Source organism: Suillus subaureus (assembly GCF_016647635.1).
Source record: "Suillus subaureus strain MN1 chromosome Unknown BJ212scaffold_1, whole genome shotgun sequence".
Lineage (NCBI taxonomy): Eukaryota > Fungi > Basidiomycota > Agaricomycetes > Boletales > Suillaceae > Suillus > Suillus subaureus.
Window position 1 is genome coordinate 161,870 of NW_024538557.1, and position 20,906 is coordinate 182,775.

Below are 20,906 nucleotides of genomic sequence, written 5' to 3' on the forward strand. Positions count from 1 at the left end.
CTTTCTACACGTGTTCGACGCATGTTCCTCTTTGACTCTCCGTCTCAATTAGCATATCAATTCTTCCTTCCGTCGAATGATTTCCCTCAGTCTTTGATCCCAGACTGAGGTGAGATCCCTTACTTATGATTCTATATATTCTACCAACTACGATCCTACTTAGTCCCTTCCTCGTTCCTAGGTATGATCTATAGTTATAATAGTCTTTGATCCCAAATTTATCCTAGTCCGAGTCTCATCGTCTTCTGACATAGGGCATTCGGTATGGTATCACGAACGAGGCCATCATCGGGGCGTGCTTCTTCCCAAACGGACTGGCAAACTTCAGTAGGTGCACACCATGGAAATCACTGTTCACCGACGCTATCTGTAACAGTTGGTGCACCGTTTGCTGGCCGCTTATCGGACATTGTAGTCAGAAGATGGCGGAAGAAGGTGTGTGATTTCCTGAAGAGCGACGTAAGTTAGGGGCCCGGTCGGTCTTTGGTCTTCTTGATTGTAAGATGAGTAGAATAACTTCGATTCTTCTTCTTTCACGATAATTTTCTTGACGATCCGTTATGGCGATCACATGAGGGCTAGCATGGATATTGGTTTCTCGGCTACAGAAAACAATTCATAGATTTATCTTCGTTTGTTCGAAGAGAAGCAACGGATTGGAATTAAGATTTGTGGATAATATATTCGTCAAATCGCCAATAGACTCATCTATCATACCGGCTCGGGGCCATCTTGAGCGAAGCCGGTGCATTATGCTAAACGCCGGTGGCGCAGTTCACCAGGAAGCTTGATACATGCTTAGTCCTATTAAACGCAAATCAGTTCGAGCTATCTAATGCAAAAGCGCATGGGAAGGAAAGGCCACCTAGTGGTGTAATTTTAGGGCGATGGCGATTGCGCCTGAGCCATTCAAAGTGAACGTTCTCGTATGTGTGATCAGCAGGGTCATTGAATATCATCATCATCTATCACGTCCACCAACGTGCCTGGAACTGAAGCCATTGGTGACAGCCAGACTGCCGGCCTAGCACGTTTTGCAGGAAAACAACACTTAAATTTGGATCTATCGCTCCATCGATACATCAACGCCTGAGAAATACTTCAGTGGTAGTGCAGAACCAGCTGCTCGGTATGGGGAGAGAAGATTTCGGGGAGGCTGTCATGAATTCGAAGTATGAGGCGGTAAGACTTCGCTATCGCCAAAATTTAAGTTCCTTGAACACACCTTTTATCGGTGACAAAGCTGCTTGGCCGTTTGGCGCGTCTCTTCTATTGCAGTGACTTAATCCACCGCATGTGCAGTCTGTGCAGTCATTTCGTATGGGCATTGGGCAAGGCCTGGATCGTCCCGATCATGTTCTCAAGGCGAGCCGAGTTCACAGACAACTGCTACGCCGCCAGACGGCAACAGCGAAGATTGCCCTTCGAGTAGTAAGAGAGACTACCACTGCGCTCTCCGGTGACCATGTCGTCGCATATATATGGAGAAAATTTCTGGGTCGCTATAAAGAACAGCAGAAGGTTTTGGTGTGATCTGTAGTTTTGATTAGTTGACATAGCAAAGAAGGACCGAACATCTTCGTTTTAGTGTTTGGTAGCTGGGTACTCCCAGCTATTGAGTCTAGGCTATTCTGAGCCTGTGGAAGTTCGGAAGCATCCGACGTCGCTGCGGTTCGCATCTCCATATTGTACAAGGCGCTGAAAGTGATCCTGGCAGGACACACTCAAGGCGGTCCTACTTAGGGCTTTGACTCCCCACCTTGTGCATATCGTGCCAACGATTTTCATACGACAATGTTCGCCAAACTTCCACAAACGCTAACGGCACCTTTTGGATTATTGACCGACGAGGCGAAGCTAGCGTTTCGCAGTCGCCCCCAGGGAATCTCGAAGCTGTATACAACGAGGGTGAGTTTATGAAATCCCCTTTTAGACTCTGACTATAACGATAAGTTGTCAACCGCAGCATATAGCCGAAACTGACAGCTACTGGGACCAGGTTGGTGATACCTGGTTTATTGTCTACATGTTCGATTAAATAATATATATCTCAGTACTTTGCCCTCTTTGACACGCCCTCTGATGTCTTTTCCCTCATATCAACCCATGACAGTACGTCCTAGCATTTGGTTCTTAATGGGGATGGTTAATGAGACCTCTCAAGTTCGTAGAGCTCTCCTTGACTCGCCAGAAAATGTAGCGACTCTCATCAGAGTTGTGACGTCTCGTCTGTTCAATCTCGTGTCTGACCACACCTTCCCATCCGCACCACCAGCATCTATGGCGTCGTATGCCACTTCCTTCATGAAGACCTCGAGCACAGAGCGCAACGCAACGAAGGAGGTTCTTAACAGTCTACGAGTCCTGCAAAGGGTGCTGCCTGTTGTGTTTGAGGTTGAGGGAGAGTCTAACGCATTTGAGCTGGAGGTGTTGTGGAAGAAGGTTGAAGTCGACGACGAAATTGTACCCACAGCTCCGGAACAGGTACCACAGTTCGTCATTGAAGATGATGATGATGGGAGTGAGAATGGTCATGGCTCTAACCCGCAATCACGGACTCCTCAACCAAAACGGACGAAAACCTTGCCTTCGCTAGGAGAAAAGTTATTTACTTGCGTCAACGATCTCCTGTTTTGTTGCGGTTTCAGTCTCCCAACGAAGATACAGGTGGATCATTACAAAATCAATTATGTTATATGGTATGCATCATTGGTCCAAAACGTATGCCTGACTTACAATTACCTAGGGAGAAGGGTATAGGCTCAACGACTGACCCCGGACCAAATCATGCATATGACTCCAATAAAACCGAGGTTTTACGGCTTCTCCTTGTCCTTTTATCACGTCAGATATACATCCCGCCTGCCGCTCTCTTCACACATCCGTCATTTTACACTCTGCATGTGGTTCGAAAAACTCCCCGACGCGATGTCTTGACATTACTTTGCTCCTTGCTAAACACGGTGATAAACTCCGCCACGACCAACAACATGACCATTGCCAGTGTGGCCGGAAAGGTCCCTTACAATCACCTAGTTTTCAAGGGCGAGGATTCCAGGACAGCACTTGTAGGCATGTGCCTGCAAGTTTTGTGTGTTTTATTGGATTTCCAGAGTGGCCCAGCCAGAGACATCGTTTCAGATTCTGGAGACGCCGCTACTTCATCATTCCCGACTACACAAACAAATGCCTTCCGTCATTTTTTGGCGAAATTGGTAAATTTACCTTCTCCATCTCAGAATGCTGTTGTTTATGGCGTATAGCATCGCACTCAGGATTTCGCTTTTATCTTGAGCGGCATCATTACCATTCTAGAGCAGCAGCTAGCTATATCAAACAATCTACTCCCTGGATCCAGGAAGTCGGTTCCTTATGTGCCTGAGACTAGTACGCATGTCTTTTATGTTCGCCTCACTCTTCTGATCCCGTGTAGTTGTTTTGTTCTGGAAGATCATCGAGCTCAACAAGGTAAGTAGATTGTCTATCCAGTAGTGCCAATCTGACGTCTGATCATTTCTCTAAGAAATTCCGTGCTTACCTGCTGGACTCAGATAAGGCAGTTGATGTTCTTGCATATCTTCTGTGCTATTCACTCGAGATCAAAGATAAGCCACGTACGTCTTCTCTAGTTATCTCTCAAGTAGGTACATATTTTCAATGGATTTCTAGAGCAACACGGCCTTTGCAGAGCGCTCTCATACATCATTCAGACACTATCGGCTGAGTCTGCATTCGGCAATAAGCTCTTGTCACCAATAAATATACAAATACCGACAAAATGGGTATCTCAGGGGGCATCGCATGGGACTGCTGGAGATTTCATGATTACTGTGAGCGAACAAGTGACTTTTACATTTATGGAAATTGATCCTTCGTAGTCAATATACTCCATCATTGCAACTACTTCAGGCTCCCTCAATTCCATATACCCGGCACTTATCATCGCGCTCGCGAATGCGGCTCCATATTTTAAAAACCTGTCTGTTGTTGCATCTAATCGTTTGCTTCAGCTCTTCACTTCATTCTCGAACCCTCTATTCCTTTTATCCGACGAGAGCCACCCAAGGCTTCTATTTTTTATGTGAGTAATTGTTGTATGGGAGTCGCACGACGCTTACTTGTTCACAAGGCTCGAGGTCTTCAACTCAGTAATATTCCATCACCTTTCCGATAACCCCAATCTTCTGTATGCAGTCATCACCGCACAAAAAACTTTCGAAGAACTAGGGACATTCACTCTTGCCCGCGGACTTCGAGAGATCCAGCGTGTACAGCGGATCAAGGAAGAGCAAGCAAGCAAGGTAGAACGCGACCGAAAGGATGGCCCACAGCAGGAGCGCGCGTCTGTGGAGAGTGCACATCAGGAGAAATTACGCCTTCTCAAGAACGAGAGCGACCCTGCCTTCACCATTGCTTTGGATATTGAGTCTACTTCGTTTTCTGGTAGGGACCTTGAAGCTGGCCTGGGTGGGCATGAACAAACCGAGACCCGCCCGCTTACGTCTTCACCTTCGGAGAATAACCCAACAACAAGTACCGGGACTATAACAGCTGCGTCAGAAAAGGCGAGAGGCAAGATGAAGGCTCGGCGGTCGATGTCGTCGGACACGATTAATGGAGATCGCATGGCTGCAGCTGGCGTTGGTAGGAATGGGTTTTTACCCACCCAAGAATGGGTGAGCCTCGTTTCATACTAACAGAACGTTGTCTGTGGCTAACTTCCACGAAACTAGGTTACGTCTTGGCAACAAGGGTAAGTACTTGCCCGTTGGTGTTCGAGTATCTCCTAAATGTTGTCAGGCTACCCTTGGATACTGTGATGCTGGTCATATCAGAGCTCTTGCCAAAGATCCAGAATCTGCAGGCTGGCAGGCAGAAGGCCAACTCGGCCGGCGCTATCACTGATTTCTTGCAAAGCGTGACATTGACTGATGTTCTGCCCCCTGCACCAGCGTTATATCCGAGACGATTCGTGGTATGTTCTTCTCCTCATAAATGTGGAAGATGCTGACCCAGCGATTAGTGGTCGGATGCTTCAATTGTCTGGTTGACGTCGCTCATATGGGGAGGGGTTTATGTGCATGGAATGTCGCCTCTCGGGATATGGAACTTCACCAACGTGCGACTCTTTTTTGTGAAGCACACGCAACCACAACAGCGGCAAATCACGGACACGATGTCAAGTGTCGTTGGGGGGCTATTCTCACCCACCAGACAAAGGCCCGAGCGTTCGTCCAATCAGTGATATTTCATGGTTTTGTGTGTTTGTTGGTGTATTGTAAATATGTGTGCCATTCATGATGATGCTACGGAAGGTTTACCTCAAAGACGTGATACCAGACGTGTTTCTCAGTGTAGATGCGGAAATAATCTGTCATATTCTCAGTTGGTATTTTGTGATTTGAAGTTCCTTCAACCGACTCAACTTGACCTTTTAACATGTTGACAGACGAAATTGGGAACTCAGAAAGTTGCTTACATTGGCTCAGTACTGAGTATGTACTGAACGCCCAACAACTCGCATTATAGAGCAAGAATAGAAAAATCAGCGATGCATTGCTCAGAGCCAGTTAAACTTTCACTCGTCGTTATCACACAAAATGATGCCGCAAAGATTATTTGATTATTTTTTCCCGAGTTAACACAAAGAGTGCGTCATCGGAACGGGTGCATTAAAAACCCCAGTGGGGAAAAGCTACCGCCCTCAACACTCTGGTGTATGAAGATTACATGCCACAGATATACATGTGGAAGAGGAAAGTAAGACATTAGCGCTGGAGACCACCGTGACAATCGCTGTCTGCATGTCGCACAGTGTAAGCGGGATCCATAGGTTCGTCCAGGGTGTCCAACACGATCCAGAGGGGAGTGGCGCTTTTATTTATTTTTACCGGGCTCCTCGAACCTCCACCGTATTGCAGCGATGCACGGCTTCGGCACCCGTGCGCACAGCAACGCCAAGATTGCTGCTCTTGTAGCGCCACCGGGCTCATGCGCGCTCGACGTTCGCGAGGAGACCTCGGTGTCGGCGCGCATGAACGTTACAAGGATGGGCAGATCGGCCCAGAGCCTCGACGAGTATCTTGACGGACGTCCGTATTGTAACGCGCGTACGTGAGTGAGTAGAAGTAAGCCCAAGGCAGGGTGAGGAATGAGGTCGATCTGAGTTAGGGCAACGCACTTTATGTATGTATGGTGATGGGTCCAAGCAAGGTCAAAGTGAGAAGCTGTGTCATGGACGCCACCCTAAAGATTCAAGCGGACATGCCACACGCTCACAAGTCCAGAAAGGAAGAATATTTTGGAGGGCTGGAGTCACAATCCTGACATCGGAAATCAAACGATCAATGAGAAGACCCTAATAATATCAGTCACGGTGGTTTGCCCAATTATGTTGAGCGAGTGGCATTCACTCCTTGACAACCTGCGCCCACTACAACAAACAAATGCAGTCCAGCATTTGTCCACATCATAAAAGGGAAGTGCGCCATCCGATAAGAAATTTTAGGCGTTCCTCCCCCGAGGCCGTTGGACTAATGACGAAAGAATCTCTAGCACTTTGAGAAAGGAACGGTAAGTGAGGCTAAAGAAAGCTGATCAGTGGGCCCCGGAACAAAGCCTTTTGGTTTTGTTCTGTTTTGTCAAACTTGACGACGGCTTTCAGCAACAAATGGGGATGAAGAAAAGGACGACCTTTGACAGCCTTTTCACAATCACGGCTGATAATGGACAATTATCCACGTGACCCTGAACACTACACCTGCTGAATCAACCCAAATTCCAGAATCAGAAGCAAATCAGAAGATGCTGCCATTGATAGGCTTCAACCAGATGTGGCGCAAGATCCCAAGAAAGCCATGCAATCTCCAGCCTAAATCGCGATTTGCTGTTGACCGGAAGAAGAAAAAAAAACAGTAAAATTTTGTCAGCCTTCTGCCATGGCATCTCCATCATCTCCTAAAAACTGCTGCTCTCCGCCACCCGCACTTAATCCCTCAACCCCAAAATCCACGCGTTGCACTTCCAAAGTCCGCAGATTGACAAGCACTAGAACGCCCGTCTGCGAGAAGCTAGGCACTAGAACAATTCTGCAACATCTTCCTGCCCTGCCCGATCCATCTTCTGAACCCACCAGCTCTGTACCGAATTGGGGCATCCCGCCAACAAGGTAAACATCCGGTGTTTCCCACAAAATAAAAGGGTCTCGGTCTCGAAAAGGGTGACACCACAGTGTGTCTGGAGCAGATGGAGCAACGTGGCGCCATCTTAGGGTTGAAGCAGCGATCGACACGAGGCTCGAGGGCGGGGTTGGAAGATATTTGTACATGTCAAGAACAGGCTGTCCAGAGGTCACCAATAGGCTGCGAGTGACAGGCGGATGATTTGATTGAGAAGACGAAGTTCGCCCTTCGTTCGGTATCGATGACTCGGTTTCATCACATCTTACGCGAAGCCAGGCCGGATTTGATTCGCAGTGGAATGACTCGAATGCTGCAGCCTTTCCGAACATCGCACGGGGGAAAGGCTGCTGTGGAAGAATGACTCCAGAAGGATCATCCTCTCCAGGCAATATGTGGACAGGAAGTGCGGAAGTTAAATCATGAAGATGAGCGGAAAGAGCAAGATTCGGATGGGGAGAAAAATGTGCTTGTGCTGAAGCGCCGAATTTTCTCTGGTATACACTTGGTCATTTTCCATTACAAAAAAGAGACCTTAACTTACTGGTCTCTTCTCGTTTTCACCCTCCTCCCCATATTCCGCAAGTGATAGCGAATTTCCGGCAATGATAAGCCGTGTTATTTGCGATGCCAATTGTTGGTCCTCAGGACCACCTGCTTCTCCGGTGAGGTACTCCACAAGCATTTGGATTTGCGCATCCGCAGGTGAGGATGACCCAATGGATAGTCCCGAAATGACGGCCACATATTCATCTTGCGTGGATGAAGAGCTAGGTCACAAAGCGTCTCGGGCTCAGTTGTATATCTGGAAAGAAATAAACTCACTCCGCATCAACATCCATGGTATCTGAGCCAAAAATTTCATCCTCTGCAAATGTTGCAAGTCCCGCAGTGCACATATCTACAACTTCGAATTCTCCTGCGGGCGTTTCCATACCCAGAGCGGCAACTATGACGCCTGTGACTAGGCGTTCCTCACCGACGCGGTCACCGACTAATTTGATACGACCAGACTCATCCTCCAACATAACGCTGTCTTCATCGCAGTAGAATTTCTCACGCGGGGGTGGAGCCGGGATGGAATGCTTTACGCGTATCAACTCTGAGAATGGCCGATTCCATGTACAAGTTACTCACATCCCGGCCAATGTCTTCCAGAACATTCGGCTTGAGTGGCATGTCCATGTAGACTGTACCAATTACCCAACATAGTTGAGATTTAACAACATCAAGGACGCGTGCTACATAGAGCGGTTCACCTAATTGTACCTATTGTGAGCGCTCAAAAAGGATGGAAGGTTGTTGTCGCGTACTTTGTAGTCCGCCCCACCTAGCTTTTGCCCGCTCCTCCACTGCATTTCTCAGCAATGTCAGACGAGTGAAGTATATGTTGGCATATTGGTGCTTGTAAGACTTGTTCTTTGGGTCTATCAAGAAAGACGGTGTCATCTCAGTTGGAGGAAGAATGGTGCTTGTCGGTCGGACAAGTGGACATGATGGAGTTGGTCTGTGCAAATAAATGAGATTTCTAAAGGTCTCAAGAATGTTACTTACATTGAATCGAGAGTTGTCATCTTGGATGCTAGACGCGGTCAGACTTTAGGTCGCGACTGGTCAGACGCGTTTATTGGATTTGTAAGCGATTCTTTTCTTGGATTCCCCCTCTAGTTGACATTCTCCACTGAAATCAAGTCATCCGGAATAGCGGAACGTTCAACGAGTCTGGCCCGCAGCAAGCCGCATGTGATCAGACTACCTGACGTATGAGTCATCTATTTTGAGAACCGTAGCTTGTTCGACGTCATCGACCCATCATATGTTCCGGAGGACTATATAAGACGAGATAAGATAATCGCAAACACTGACCCCCTCTCTGTCTTAACATCCATCGTTTACCATGCTCTCAAAGGTGAGTATTCAGTGTACAAGCTCATCCAACGCTTCGCTTTACCTCTACATAGCACGTCAACGCGAACAAACTCATCCGCGAGTCCAAGGTTAGGAGTTCGCGACCAAATTCTATCATATTCAGACTGATAGACTATTCGCAGGATAAAAAGTCCAACCATCATCATCATAATCTGACTGGTAGGGACTCCGATTCCACATCTCACCCGTATGGAGCGCGGTACGGAATCACATCTGTACCCAAGTTCCATATCCCTTCCAAGGGGGTCAATGGGGAGACCGCTTACCAGCTCATCCATGATGAACTGTCCCTTGATGGATCTCCCAGTCTCAAGTCAGTCTTGTGAGGCTTGTATCATTTCCCGTCTTCTCACCTTCCTGAAGTCTTGCGTCCTTTGTACAAACCTGGATGCCAGAAGCTGCGAACAAGTTGATGATGGAAAACGTGTCCAAAAACTTGATAGATCAAGACGAGTACCCTATGACGCGTATGTCACAAATAGTAACCAATCCAATGATTACCACTTATGATCACATGCAGAGGAGATTCATACCCGCTGTGTCTCGATCCTTGCTGATCTTTGGCATGCACCTTCGACACATCAGGCAATTGGGACTGCCACCACCGGTTCATCGGAAGCTATACAGCTGGGTGGTCTCGCCATGAAGCGACTCTGGCAGGAGCGTCGCAAGGCTGAGGGCAAGTCTATCCACGAGCCCGGCCCCAACATCGTCATGGGTGCCAATGCCCAGGTCGCTCTCGAAAAATTTGCACGTTACTTCGAGGTTGAATGCCGCCTCGTACCAGTCAGTGTTGAGAGCAAGTATAGGCTCGACCCCAAGAAAGCCATGGAATACGTCGATGAAAATACCATTGGTGTTTATGTCATCCTCGGCAGTACTTACACTGGCCACTACGAACCAGTAAAGGAGATGTCTGACCTTCTTGACGAGTACGAGCAGAAGACGGGAATCAACGTCCCTATCCATGGTGAGCTATCTTTTATATCCTGTTCCCTTCGTATCCACTGACTTCCTGTTCAGTCGATGGAGCTTCGGGGGCCTTCGTCGCGCCCTTTGCGCATCCAAAGCTCCATTGGGACTTCAAGCTTCCGCGGGTTGTCTCTATCAACACCTCAGGTCACAAGTTTGGTCTGGCTTACGTAGGTGTTGGTTGGGTGGTATGGCGCTCCAAGCAGTACCTCCCAAAGGACCTCATCTTTGAGCTGCATTACCTTGGTTCAGTTGAATACTCATTCTCGCTCAACTTCTCCCGTCCTGCCGCACCCATCATCGCTCAATACTTCAACTTTGTCCACCTTGGATTTGAGGGATACCGCGCCGTAGCCAAAGATAACCTCAAGAATGCGAGGCTTTTGAGTCGTGCTCTCGAGAAGTCTGGCTGGTACACGGTGCTCAGCGACATACACCGACTAAAAGCCGAAGATATCCTTCAGAAGAATACCCACAACAACTTCGACGAAGAAAATCCGGAGGTCAGCATTCTACTGCTCGATAGCAACACTTTCTGACGTTTCGCAGAATTATGAAGAAGGTCTTCCGGTTGTTGCATTCCGGTTCTCTGACAGTTTCCAAGAGTCGTACCCTGAAATCCAACAGAAATGGGTTCAGATTCTTTTGCGAGCTAAAGGGTGGATTGTCCCTAACTACGAACTCGCCCCTGACTTGGAACAGGTTCAAATCCTTCGGGTTGTCGTCAAAGAGAACATGACTGAGGCGGTCAGCACTCTTCTCTTAATTTTCTTGTCGAGCTTTATTGAGGCTATCGTCTAGCTGGTGGACCGCCTGTTGGAAGATTTGGTAAGCCACGTTGGATATTTTGACTAGTGCAAGAGCTGATGATTGTTCAGGTCGAGGTTACTGAAGACCTCATTAAGCAAGAGTCCCCGACAAATGCCCTCAACTTACTTGGAAACCACAGCCGTAAGACCCGTGACAATGCTGGTAAGATGGACGAAGACTCTGGATCTGCGTACTCCGGTACGTACTCGAAGCCGTGTTAGAGCTGGCCGAGGTGAAAGAGCGGTGAAAACATTCATTTGGACGGTATTCGTGCAACATAGTATATTCTGTAGAAAGGGTTAGAAAAGGTTTAGGAACGTTAAAGATTAGGCCTGTTGATTGTTAGGAATGTAAACCACGAAGTTTAGGAGCACCGGGTTTAGGACGTGTTTTAAAGTTTACTAGACCGCAAGTCTTGGCGCTGCGCGCCGTAAGGGTTAGGTACGAGTTTGTTTATGTAAGTCAGGTTTATGTAAGTCAGGTCTATAGCAAGGTCTGCTACTAGGTCACAAACGACAACGACATTTTAGAACCGAGCATCCCTTAAATTAGACTTTAGTTGGTTGTATAATATTGTATTCTCCACGGATGCTGTATTTTTTCTTCGCGGTTTCTGCTTATAGTCTGCTGCAAGGGCTACAAGACCAAGGCTGAGAAGTTCATCGTATCGTCTTCTGCTGCAGCCAGTTGTGCAATGGCAAAGACTTCAAGCTTCAGTGACCTGTTCCGAGACTTCGTAAAGCGCCGTGACGTATGATGCATTGACAATTTAATTGTACTGGAGACAAGTAGCATCCCCATGCTCGCATTGCTGAAACTTCGCGGTGACGAGCGTCAAACAACATACCTAACGGTTGTGAGAGTCCAATAAAAGTATCATGTTATATTTACTTGTTCCCCACGACAATACTAATATACGCCCGTTCATCCGTTCGCGAGGAAAATAGAATGAAATTGAGTGGGGCTGATGGCAGATCAAGGTCAGCACCGTCGGTCCATGAGCTTTCTACGAGTTTGGCCGTACCCATCGATCGGCTACCGGACAATGCATAGGCAGTCAAGTAGACAGGACTCGCAAGTGAATATGAAGCTAGGTGAATACGTTGGAATCGACATCATACACATAACTGGTAATGTTAGATTCGCAACAGAAAAAATACCCTTGGAGCCGAGGCATTAACTACCCACTTTTCTAGTGGCGGTTATCATGTCAAGAAAAACGGCTGCTGTGCGTCATGTGTGGATACTACTAGAGATTGTGATAAGATACAACGGCGCGCGGAACTTCTAGCTGCGGAAGGCACCAGCCCTGACGAACGCATGGAATTCGTGAGAGGATTACCATAATTGTGATGTCGATGAGAGCAAGATACTAGAAAATATTGTCGAGTAGGTCAACCGGGTCACTGTATGATGCTAGTGCATATGCCGGCATGCTGATCACCACGGTAAGTCCACGTAACGTAACGGTGGACTCGACTGCAATATTACGAAATTCGCTGTCTTCAGCATCAGCCAGAAGTTATTTAGCGTTCGACAGAATGTGCCACTGGCACTTCATATACCATAGCTTGGAAAGGAAGACAGTTGTTCCTTCTTGATTCTACTTCGTGGGAGTCGAGTCAACTTTTAAAGGTGTTAAGTACCTGGCATCCCTTTCAAGCTTTTGCGACCTAACCTAGTATCAATGCCAGGTCACAGAAATCCACGTGTTGGTTCTTCATTTGTGTCTGCATAGTGTTTGAGTTCCCGAGTATGAGCATGTGTCACTTGACATTAGTCTGACCCTGCTTATCAGCGGAAGTCTGCGTTTCTCAAGAAAAGTCAACCCAACCAATCTAAGCATCACATATAATATTCTCGTTTCCTTCGAGAGGCATGTATTTAAGGAATCAACATCGGAAGCTGATTTGCCTATACATCCTCTGTGCGAGTTATGGCCCATTCTCATCTTACAGAGCCATCGAATGTGCTTGAGCACCAGGAGAAAGGCCTGAAGGGCTTCGATATCCACAGCGCAGAGAGCGTAGAAGAGGCTCCCTCTCAAGAGTCTGAGCAGGTCATCCGCGGGGCAGGAGACATTACCAACTTGGTAGGTCTAACAACAGGAGTTGTTGTCGGTTCAATTCATTGAATTTGCTTTAGATCATATCAGATCAGGATAATCCTGAGCTCCCCGCACTGACCTTCCGTTTCTGGGTCCTTGGCATTGGGCTAGCGACTTTTGGTGAAGCCTACTCTCTATATCGACGCAAATTAACGTTAAATCCGTCTCAGGATCTGTGCTATCCGAAATTTATTTTTGGAAGCCCCAGAATGCTGTAGTTTCGGCCTTATTTCAACTGATTATATCTTATATTCTGGGTAATGCAGTGAGTTTCCGCTGTTTGCTTCACTATGTCTCGATTGATCGAGAGGATACAAAGATGCATTATGCTATGCCTTCGACAGGGATTTGGCGCCACCTCAATCCTGGGCCGTTTAACATCAAGGAGCACACCTGCATCACTATTATGGCGTCCACTGCATCAGTTACAGCCAATGCTATTGGTATAGTAGCAACACTTGATCTGTTTTACGGCGTGACTTTGAATCCTGGAGCCGCGATCTTCCAAACGTTCGCATCGCAGGTGCTACCAACCGCTTGCTGACTTTAATATTGGAATTGACCCCATGATTCAGTTGATTGGATATGGTTTTGCGGGGCTTCTAAGAACCCTCCTCGTATGGCCAACTTACGCATTGTTTCCGAACCAGCTCCCATCAATCTCTCTTCTGCAATCCATGCACTTCAGTGGTTTACTCAACCGCAAGAAGATGAAGTACTTCTGGATTGGTAATCATTTTCAACTCGAACCTCTTCATGAACGCTGAAGATCTCCTCAGTCTTTTGGGCTATCTTTTGTTGGGTCGGTGAAGCAGTATAGCACGAGCTCATCCTCACTGATCTCGTGTTATCACCCACAGGAAATCATTCCGACTTGGATGTTTCCCCTTCTAACGGCGTTCTCTGTTATTTGCCTGGCCGATAATGGTCGCTCGCCTGTTATTCGCAATATCTTTGGTGCGGGAGGGTCCAACGAAGGTCTAGGTCTGCTGTCATTCGGCTTTGACTGGACCTTGATCACACAAGCGTATCCTCTATATTGGCCTCTGCAGACTCAAGTCTCTTCCTGGATTGGGCTGGGATTGGGTTATGCTCTGTTGGGTGTGTCATGTCATACCATTCCCTTGTTAACACCACTCATCAATTCACTATCAGCCGGATGCTATTATACAGACGTGTTCCAGGGGTATTCGAGGGGGTTACCGTTCATGTCAACTGCCTTATTCAGTGGTAATGGCTCATCGTACAACCAATCCGCGATCCTTGGCTCCAACAATCAACTCGACCCGGAAAAGTATGCTGAAGTTGGACCCCCGTGCGTACACAAACAGACATAACTAATCTTTTTGCACTGAAAATACCTTTCAGATTCATGACAACAACCTACGCAGTATCCTTGCTTATGACCTATGCTTCCATGGGAGCAGCATTTTCCCACATATTGTTGTGGCACTGGACAGAGCTATGGGAAGCTTTCAGAGGCTTCAACTTCTTAAAGTCAGGGCAGGATTTTGACGAGTGAGCTATGCCCTTTCCCTCACTTTCGGACTTTCTTTAACGTCGCATTCTAGTATTCACTTTCGACGAATGAAAGTGTATAAAGAGGTTCCACAATTGTGGTACGGTTCTCTTTTCATCGTGTCATTGGGCCTAGCGATTGGTATGGCGTACGTTGGCATTAACACCCTGCCGTGGTGGTCTGTCCTACTTTTTACCGTCATCGGTGAGTTACTGACTTTGAGGGGTTTGATTTCACCTCACGTTCCCTTTAATAGCATTCATTCTCGCCGTCATCCTTGGTTTCATATACGCTGTGACAGGATTCCAGCTCTCCACCGGAGGTTTTGTACAAGTCATTGCTGTCGGTGGTTTTCCTGCATCAATGGTGGCGGTCAACATTAACAGGCTGTGTTTAGGCATACGTCCACCCTCAGCAACCGATTCAGAACATGTATGCAAAGTTGTACGGTTACAACACTGGTTATCAGACATTCGCCATGCTGTCCGATTTGAAGCTAGGTGCTGTCCTTCGCTTGATGATTTGACTCAAGACTTAACGTCTGCCTTCGAAGGACAATATGCGAAAGTACCACCAAGAGCTACTTTTGTTGCGCAAGTCAGCGGCACGATCCTTGGGGCCAGTAAGTAACTTGTGTTCTACTAGGCTTATCTTGCTGAATGCCTTAATCGAGTTTTCAATTATGTCCTCTATAAGTCTATCGTAGGCGCGCACAGAGCCGATTTGATAAACCGTGCGTCATATCATACATATATAGTTTCTACTCGAACTCAAGCGAGATTGATTATAGCGATCGGAACGCGTATATGGTCAGGGTGGAACTCACAGGAGATCAACTCAGCAGCAATTACATGGGGTGCTCTGAGTGCGGAGCTATACAGCCCAGGTAAAACTTACTTTCAGGTGAGTTCCCGAGTAGATTATTCCAAACGCAGACCCACAACCCTTTTCCAGATCCCTCTCGGACTTCTATACGGGTTTGTCGCTCCTTTCTTGTTCTATGGCATGCATCGCCTATTCCCAAGGTAATTTCCTCTGTAGTATTGCTTATAGAAATCTGATACTTAGGACGAAATAGACAACGGATCTGGTCTTACCTCAACATGCCAATTATATTCACGTATCTTGGTTGGCTTCCATTCTCGGTCAATGGTACGTTGACAAATCGTACGATGTCACATAGCTTGTGCTGATAATTAATACAGGGATGTGGTGGCCAGGGTTCATCATCGGGTTGTATACGCAATGGTGGGTCAGGACCAGGAAGCCAAGATGGTACAATAAATACAACTGTGCGTAATGTGGCCGGAGATGTGATAACGAACCAACTAGGGATAACTATGCAGATTTGACCTCGGCCGCTTTGGACGGAGGTGCGTCCATCGTTTACTTCATCCTTAATTTTGCGGTGTTCGGTGAGTTCTCTGTTCGCAAGTCGGCACCGTTGTACTCACTCCACTTAAGGGGCAGGAGGAAGTGCCGTAAGCTTCCCTACGTGGTGGGGAAATCCAGATCCGAGCGTTATCAGTGTCGGTGAGTCCACGACTGCGTCATTCTTTGAGATGATTAATTGACATTTAAATCAGATCATTGCATGGCCGCCACCTTTTCATGACGTGGTTACAAGTGATCAGCCTCCTTGCTCTGACGAAGTATATTTGATAGCTTTGTTAAAATGCAATAGGTTCATGTATTTGAGGTTTCTCAACTATCATACCAATCCAATGCTGGGTAAGAGACGTTTTTCGGCCATCACTAGATGCACTTACATTCACGACGACGCGTAGTTAGAGGTGTTCTTTTGCGCTATCTCGTCACTCTTACCATGAGGCTGTTATGAGATTTACAACCATCGGTTTCCCGTCGCAGGTGGGAGATGCTTACACTAATCCGGTCAAGCTTTGTGAGACAATTTGATGACATCAGAAAATATCATGCGTATGTCGACTACGTGAGAGGTGTGGTGGGTAGGGACGACTAGATTTCAATCATCCTGATGAAGTTCCTTCCAAGCCTGTTCAGTTTTCAAACGTTTCTCTTTGGCCTGGGTGCGGTTACGAGTCGAACGCTCGACGCGCTAAGCCAAGGAAATGTCAGCACTCGGAGGGGCGCACTAAAGGTAGGCCACTAACCTCTTTTCGAAGGCATTTGTTAAGGCTGTCCTTTTCTTGATTGCAACCACCAGTTAGTCGTGCCCAGTTATTAACATGACATGCATCCAGTGCCTGGATGAATTCTCTGCAAACTTTGATCGCTGGGTTAGAACAGGAAAGGATAGAAGGAGAACCGCGCGCCGCACCTATTCGTTTATCGGACAACTGCGGGTGCATCTGAGAAATGGTGCATGAAAAAACAAGGGCTATTCAGCATCCACTGACAGTGAGATCCAAGGCAGTTGTCGAAAACCAGTGTTAACGATACACGCACAGACCAAGATGAGAAGAGAGCTCCGGTCAAGTTCCGGTCGTGTGTTTTCCGTAGACAACCGTCCTGCCCGAGAGAATTAACGCGAGAACCAACGTGCGAAATGGTTCCATGGTTGTAACGTAACCCTTCGTAAGCCGGTCGCAAACTCAAATCAGAATCTGTCTACAGCTATATCTGAGGGCTATATATTAACCCTAACAATTCTAATCCTTTCTCTTTCAAATCCATCAATCATGTCTCAGTTCACTCCGGAGCCAACAGACAACACCTCCATTGCTACCATCCGCACTCTCGCTGCCGATGTCGTTGGCAAGGCAAACTCTGGTCATCCAGGTGAGCATGACTAGGTCAGCTTCATCATGTGCAACGATAACGACGATGATCATCTTTAAGGTGCACCCATGGGTATGGCGCCTGTTTCCCATGTCCTCTTTACAAGGCAAGTGATATTAAATCACGAATGCGTCCACCTCGTACGATTATTTAATATACCCCAGATTCTTCAATGCGAACCCCAAAAACTCCAAGTGGTTTAATCGCGACCGATTTGTTCTATCTAATGGGTGAGTTTGTGTTCAGATTCATATCCGACTACTCACTGATGAACACTGCAGACACGCGTATGCACCTTACCCCTGACTGGTGTATCCCTAACTAATGCCCACTCTAGCTGCGCACTGCAGTACATCTTATTGCATCTCTTGGGATACAAGCTTTCCATGGATGACCTCAAGGCATTCAGGCAGCTTGATTCTTTGACCCCTGGTCACCCTGAGGCACACCACACTGATGGTAAGTACTACTTGTGATACAGTCCATATTGACGGACCGCTGACACTACGCCAGGTATCGAGGTCACTACCGGTCCCCTTGGTCAGGGATTCGCCAACGGTGTTGGTCTTGCTATGGCTCAGGCACACTTGGGCGCAGTTTACAACCGTCCTAGGTTTGACCTTATCAACAACTACACGTATGGTCAGTATTTTCTCAGTTCCGACAATTCGGAATATGTTACAACTGTGCATCTGCAGTTTTCACTGGAGATGGTTGTTTGATGGAGGGTGTTGCGAGCGAAGCCGCCTCCCTTGCTGGTCACTTGCAGCTAGGCAACTTGATCGTCGTGCGTACCTTTCACGTGCGACTTTTCACCCCGATTAATCAGTCCGTTCCAGATCTATGATGATAACCGTGAGTCGGGTCCTCATTGGCTTGCGGCTCCGTTCCGTGACTTATCCCCATTAAGATATTTCCATTGACGGAGACACCGCTGTTGCATTCACTGAGAGTGTCGAGCAGCGCTTCTTGTCATACGGCTGGCAAGTTCTCCATGTCAATGACGGTGACCAGTACGAGATAGTTTTTCATCCATATTTTCGATATCTGACTTGTGCTCAGCGATCTTGCTGCCATCAACGGTGCCATTGTCGCTGCCCGTGCCGAGAAGAACAAGCCTACCATCATCTGTCTCAAGACCACGATCGGTTACGGGTCAAAGCAACAGGGCACCCATGGTGTTCATGGCTCTCGTACGTGTAATTTCTTGACATATCAAGTGTCCGCGTGTGAACCATCTTTCCTCCAGCTCTCAAGGCCGATGATATCCAATCCCTGAAGAGCAAATTTGGATTCCCTCCTGACCAAAAGTTCTACGTGCCTAAGGAGACTTACGACACTTACCATGCAGCTGCACTTCGCGGCGCAAAGCTCGAGTCCCAGTGGAACAGCCTTCTCGCCGAGTACGCCAAAGCATACCCCAAGGAGCACGCAGAGCTCACTCGCCGGATTTCTGGGAAACTCCCAGAAGGATGGGAGCAAAACCTCCCTGTGTACACCCCTGCCGATCCTGCTCAAGCATCTCGCAAACTGTCTGAGCTTGTCCTTACGGCGATTACGCCCACACTCCCGGATCTCATGGGTGGCTCTGCCGATCTGACAGGCAGTAACTTGACCAAGGTCAAGGGAACTGTCGACTTCCAGCCCCCTAGCACCGGACTCGGAAACTACGCTGGCACGTATATCCGATATGGTGTTCGTGAGCACGGTATGGGCGCCATCGCCAATGGTCTGCATGCTTATGGTGGTATTGTGCCATTTGTCGCTACATTCTTGGTGAATAGTGTGCTTCCTCAGCCAACGTTTCTTGCTGATCCCATCCTAGAACTTCGTTTCATATGCGGCTGGTGCCGTCAGGTTGTCCGCGCTCAGCAAACATCAGGTTATCTGGGTCGGTGAGTAAACAGAATTTTTCAGAAACCAGGAAACAGTGTTCACAATCTGTCAAGCCACACACGATTCCATTGGTCTTGGAGAAGACGGTCCCACTCACCAGCCGATTGAAACTGCCGTCCATCTGCGTGCAATCCCCAACCTTGACTTCTGGCGCCCCGCAGATGGTAACGAAACATCCGCGGCCTATCTTGTCGCTCTTAAGAGCACGCAGACGCCATCCGTCTTGTCACTTTCCCGGCAGAATCTGCCCAACCTTGAGGGCTCTACCATTGAGCGTGCAGCACGGGGTGGATACGTGCTGTACGAGGTTGCTAACGAGGACATGACGATTGTCAGCAGCGGTAGCGAGGTTCCGATCGCCCTTGAGGCAGCAAGCTTGCTCAAGAAAGAGGGCATCAACGTCAGGCTTGTCAGCTTACCTTGCTGGTCGGTGTTCGACAAGCAGGATGAGCAATACAGGCTCAGTGTCCTCAGGAGCGGTGCTCCCATTCTGTCATTAGAGGCACTCGCGGTAAGTTTGAATAGCTGAAGAAGTGGCATACTTGGCTGACTTATCTCGAAATAGACCACTGGTTGGCAAAAGTACAGCCACGAGGTGAGAATTCGTGATCGCATCGATTTTGCTAAATAGCTCATATATCTGGCAGCAATATGGTCTACCTGCATGGGGTGCTTCAGGACCGTACCTCAAGGTGTATGAGAAGTTTGGCATCACTGGCCCTAGTAAGTTAGCGTATATACAAGGCTGGGACGTTACTGACTGTGATCCAGACATTGCCGTCATTAGCAAGAAGGTCATCGCATTCTACAAGCAGAAGGGTGGCCAAGTTGTGTCTCCTCTCATCAAGGCTTTGTAGGTTATTGTATCCAGCATTAAAAAAAATCGCCGGTCCCGGAATTAGGTTAGATTATTTGTAGAAAGCACAGTGTAAAGATCCCATAATCAAATAGATTGATGATTGACAGGTTACGATGCAAGGGTAGTCAAACGAAATTGAAGGAAACAGCTGGTCCTTCAATGGTCCTGTATTATGGTTCAAGCGAACAGTATGAAACCTCAGGTGGAGGCATTGCCAATATGTGTGGATAAGGATAGTCGCAACTGCGAGTCTACATGGAAGCGAACGTCTATTTGCGTTGAACGGTCATTGTATCCCAGGTCAATCTCTCCTCCTCTTCCTTGAGACGTTCAGGATATGAGGTTGAAGGTATCGCTTGTCCTGAAACAACGGTCAACGTCCATCCATTATATAGTACTGCGAGACATCAACATACATCCTCAGGCTTAGACCACTGTTCTTTTGGCAAAGGTTTGTGATGAAGATCACAGTCACTTGCAACTTTGAAGCGATAGGAGCGGTCATAGCTCTCTCGCGGAGTGAGACGACCGAGTGCCTGTAATTCCAGTCAGTGTTAAATATATTCACAAAAGCGAGTGGACAACTCACCCTTTGGACTTGTGAGCTCTCTTCAACCTCTACATAAATCCAATCTAAGCACGTTGAACATCCCCGAACTAAACATAAGACACGCACGGAGGTCATCATATTTGAGGCCCATCTTGCGGTAGCCCATGAGGTCGGCATACCAGTGAGCAATGGGTGTCACATATTTCTTGAGCGTCCGCGAGGAGCGAATGTATGGCGCGAGGGATGGGCCGAGCACGTTCATCGCGTTGGCTACTGAGTGTGTTGTCTTCTTCACGAAACTGCAGTTCAAGAAGCGGAACCACCCG

At 47.7% G+C, this 20,906-nt stretch overlaps 7 protein-coding genes across 7 annotated transcripts; 4 read left to right on the forward strand and 3 right to left on the reverse strand.

Annotated features, from left to right (window-relative positions):
* The first annotated feature begins 1,664 nt into the window (after positions 1-1,664).
* BJ212DRAFT_3422 (high-temperature-induced dauer-formation protein-domain-containing protein) lies at positions 1,665-5,539 on the forward strand. Its single transcript, XM_041342957.1, has 15 exons — positions 1,665-1,908; positions 1,967-1,999; positions 2,055-2,112; positions 2,165-2,699; positions 2,747-3,215; positions 3,264-3,387; positions 3,434-3,468; positions 3,524-3,614; positions 3,670-3,830; positions 3,879-4,081; positions 4,130-4,676; positions 4,734-4,753; positions 4,801-4,975; positions 5,024-5,385; positions 5,450-5,539. Exons 1-14 carry the CDS (start codon positions 1,795-1,797, stop codon positions 5,243-5,245), a joined length of 2,787 nt encoding a protein of 928 aa, XP_041199601.1. The 5' UTR covers positions 1,665-1,794; the 3' UTR covers positions 5,246-5,385; positions 5,450-5,539.
* Positions 5,540-6,925: 1,386 nt separating this feature from the next.
* BJ212DRAFT_1256886 (DNA polymerase alpha/epsilon subunit B-domain-containing protein) lies at positions 6,926-8,627 on the reverse strand (the record flags this gene model as incomplete). Its single annotated transcript, XM_041329818.1, has 5 exons — positions 6,926-7,672; positions 7,723-7,948; positions 8,004-8,263; positions 8,316-8,437; positions 8,492-8,627. The coding sequence occupies 5 exons, from the start codon at positions 8,625-8,627 to the stop codon at positions 6,926-6,928; spliced, it is 1,491 nt and encodes a 496-aa protein (XP_041199602.1).
* A 208-nt stretch (positions 8,628-8,835) lies between these two features.
* On the forward strand, positions 8,836-11,346 carry BJ212DRAFT_1308067 (pyridoxal phosphate-dependent transferase). Its single transcript, XM_041333879.1, has 9 exons — positions 8,836-9,087; positions 9,140-9,175; positions 9,230-9,420; positions 9,471-9,574; positions 9,628-10,077; positions 10,131-10,582; positions 10,629-10,826; positions 10,881-10,907; positions 10,958-11,346. The coding sequence occupies exons 1-9, from the start codon at positions 9,076-9,078 to the stop codon at positions 11,108-11,110; spliced, it is 1,623 nt and encodes a 540-aa protein (XP_041199603.1). The 5' UTR covers positions 8,836-9,075; the 3' UTR covers positions 11,111-11,346.
* A 1,371-nt stretch (positions 11,347-12,717) lies between these two features.
* BJ212DRAFT_3867 (OPT oligopeptide transporter protein-domain-containing protein) lies at positions 12,718-16,323 on the forward strand. Its single transcript, XM_041343069.1, has 21 exons — positions 12,718-12,981; positions 13,035-13,116; positions 13,167-13,261; positions 13,316-13,519; positions 13,572-13,725; positions 13,776-13,798; positions 13,857-14,097; positions 14,152-14,311; positions 14,365-14,514; positions 14,568-14,719; positions 14,772-14,857; positions 14,913-15,015; positions 15,069-15,137; positions 15,189-15,248; positions 15,306-15,418; positions 15,470-15,540; positions 15,594-15,667; positions 15,721-15,807; positions 15,862-16,048; positions 16,102-16,246; positions 16,303-16,323. The coding sequence occupies exons 1-20, from the start codon at positions 12,826-12,828 to the stop codon at positions 16,175-16,177; spliced, it is 2,343 nt and encodes a 780-aa protein (XP_041199604.1). The 5' UTR covers positions 12,718-12,825; the 3' UTR covers positions 16,178-16,246; positions 16,303-16,323.
* A 176-nt stretch (positions 16,324-16,499) lies between these two features.
* Positions 16,500-16,845, reverse strand: BJ212DRAFT_1443020 (uncharacterized protein; the record flags this gene model as incomplete). The annotated part of the gene is made up of 3 exons (XM_041337765.1): positions 16,500-16,592; positions 16,648-16,760; positions 16,815-16,845. 3 exons carry the CDS (start codon positions 16,843-16,845, stop codon positions 16,500-16,502), a joined length of 237 nt encoding a protein of 78 aa, XP_041199605.1.
* Positions 16,846-17,010: 165 nt separating this feature from the next.
* On the forward strand, positions 17,011-20,216 carry BJ212DRAFT_3650 (Transketolase, thiamine diphosphate binding domain-containing protein). The gene is made up of 16 exons (XM_041343018.1): positions 17,011-17,275; positions 17,336-17,381; positions 17,440-17,505; positions 17,557-17,562; positions 17,613-17,734; positions 17,789-17,917; positions 17,974-18,062; positions 18,115-18,130; positions 18,186-18,288; positions 18,338-18,468; positions 18,525-19,051; positions 19,101-19,170; positions 19,225-19,682; positions 19,737-19,766; positions 19,819-19,894; positions 19,943-20,216. The coding sequence occupies exons 1-16, from the start codon at positions 17,176-17,178 to the stop codon at positions 20,026-20,028; spliced, it is 2,055 nt and encodes a 684-aa protein (XP_041199606.1). The 5' UTR covers positions 17,011-17,175; the 3' UTR covers positions 20,029-20,216.
* BJ212DRAFT_1308082 (cytochrome b-c1 complex subunit 7) lies at positions 20,127-20,875 on the reverse strand. The gene is made up of 4 exons (XM_041333880.1): positions 20,707-20,875; positions 20,620-20,648; positions 20,447-20,566; positions 20,127-20,350 (listed from the first exon to the last, which is right to left on the reverse strand). The coding sequence occupies exons 1-4, from the start codon at positions 20,840-20,842 to the stop codon at positions 20,300-20,302; spliced, it is 336 nt and encodes a 111-aa protein (XP_041199607.1). The 5' UTR covers positions 20,843-20,875; the 3' UTR covers positions 20,127-20,299.
* Between the last annotated feature and the right edge of the window lie 31 nt (positions 20,876-20,906).

Bases quoted from the DNA above. Each gene is read 5' to 3' on its own strand.
- BJ212DRAFT_3422 (XM_041342957.1), top strand. From the start codon at position 1,795: ATGTTCGCCAAACTTCCACAAACGCTAACGGCACCTTTTGGATTATTG. The intron at 3,615-3,669 runs GTACGTCTTCTC...ATGGATTTCTAG, and splicing joins CGAGATCAAAGATAAGCCAC to AGCAACACGGCCTTTGCAGA. The intron at 4,082-4,129 runs GTGAGTAATTGT...CTTGTTCACAAG, and splicing joins CCAAGGCTTCTATTTTTTAT to GCTCGAGGTCTTCAACTCAG.
- BJ212DRAFT_1308067 (XM_041333879.1), top strand. The intron at 9,421-9,470 runs GTCAGTCTTGTG...ACCTTCCTGAAG, and splicing joins GATGGATCTCCCAGTCTCAA to TCTTGCGTCCTTTGTACAAA. The intron at 10,908-10,957 runs GTAAGCCACGTT...ATGATTGTTCAG, and splicing joins ACCGCCTGTTGGAAGATTTG to GTCGAGGTTACTGAAGACCT.
- BJ212DRAFT_3867 (XM_041343069.1), top strand. From the start codon at position 12,826: ATGGCCCATTCTCATCTTACAGAGCCATCGAATGTGCTTGAGCACCAG. The intron at 14,312-14,364 runs GTGCGTACACAA...AATACCTTTCAG, and splicing joins TATGCTGAAGTTGGACCCCC to ATTCATGACAACAACCTACG. The intron at 14,858-14,912 runs GTCGGTGGTTTT...GGCTGTGTTTAG, and splicing joins GTTTTGTACAAGTCATTGCT to GCATACGTCCACCCTCAGCA.
- BJ212DRAFT_3650 (XM_041343018.1), top strand. From the start codon at position 17,176: ATGTCTCAGTTCACTCCGGAGCCAACAGACAACACCTCCATTGCTACC. The intron at 17,276-17,335 runs GTGAGCATGACT...ATCATCTTTAAG, and splicing joins GGCAAACTCTGGTCATCCAG to GTGCACCCATGGGTATGGCG. The intron at 19,171-19,224 runs GTGAGTAAACAG...CAATCTGTCAAG, and splicing joins ACATCAGGTTATCTGGGTCG to CCACACACGATTCCATTGGT.
- BJ212DRAFT_1308082 (XM_041333880.1), bottom strand. From the start codon at position 20,842: ATGAACGTGCTCGGCCCATCCCTCGCGCCATACATTCGCTCCTCGCGG. The intron at 20,649-20,706 runs GTGCGTGTCTTA...GGATTTATGTAG, and splicing joins CCTCAAATATGATGACCTCC to AGGTTGAAGAGAGCTCACAA. The intron at 20,351-20,446 runs GTATGTTGATGT...GAACGTCTCAAG, and splicing joins AGTGGTCTAAGCCTGAGGAT to GAAGAGGAGGAGAGATTGAC.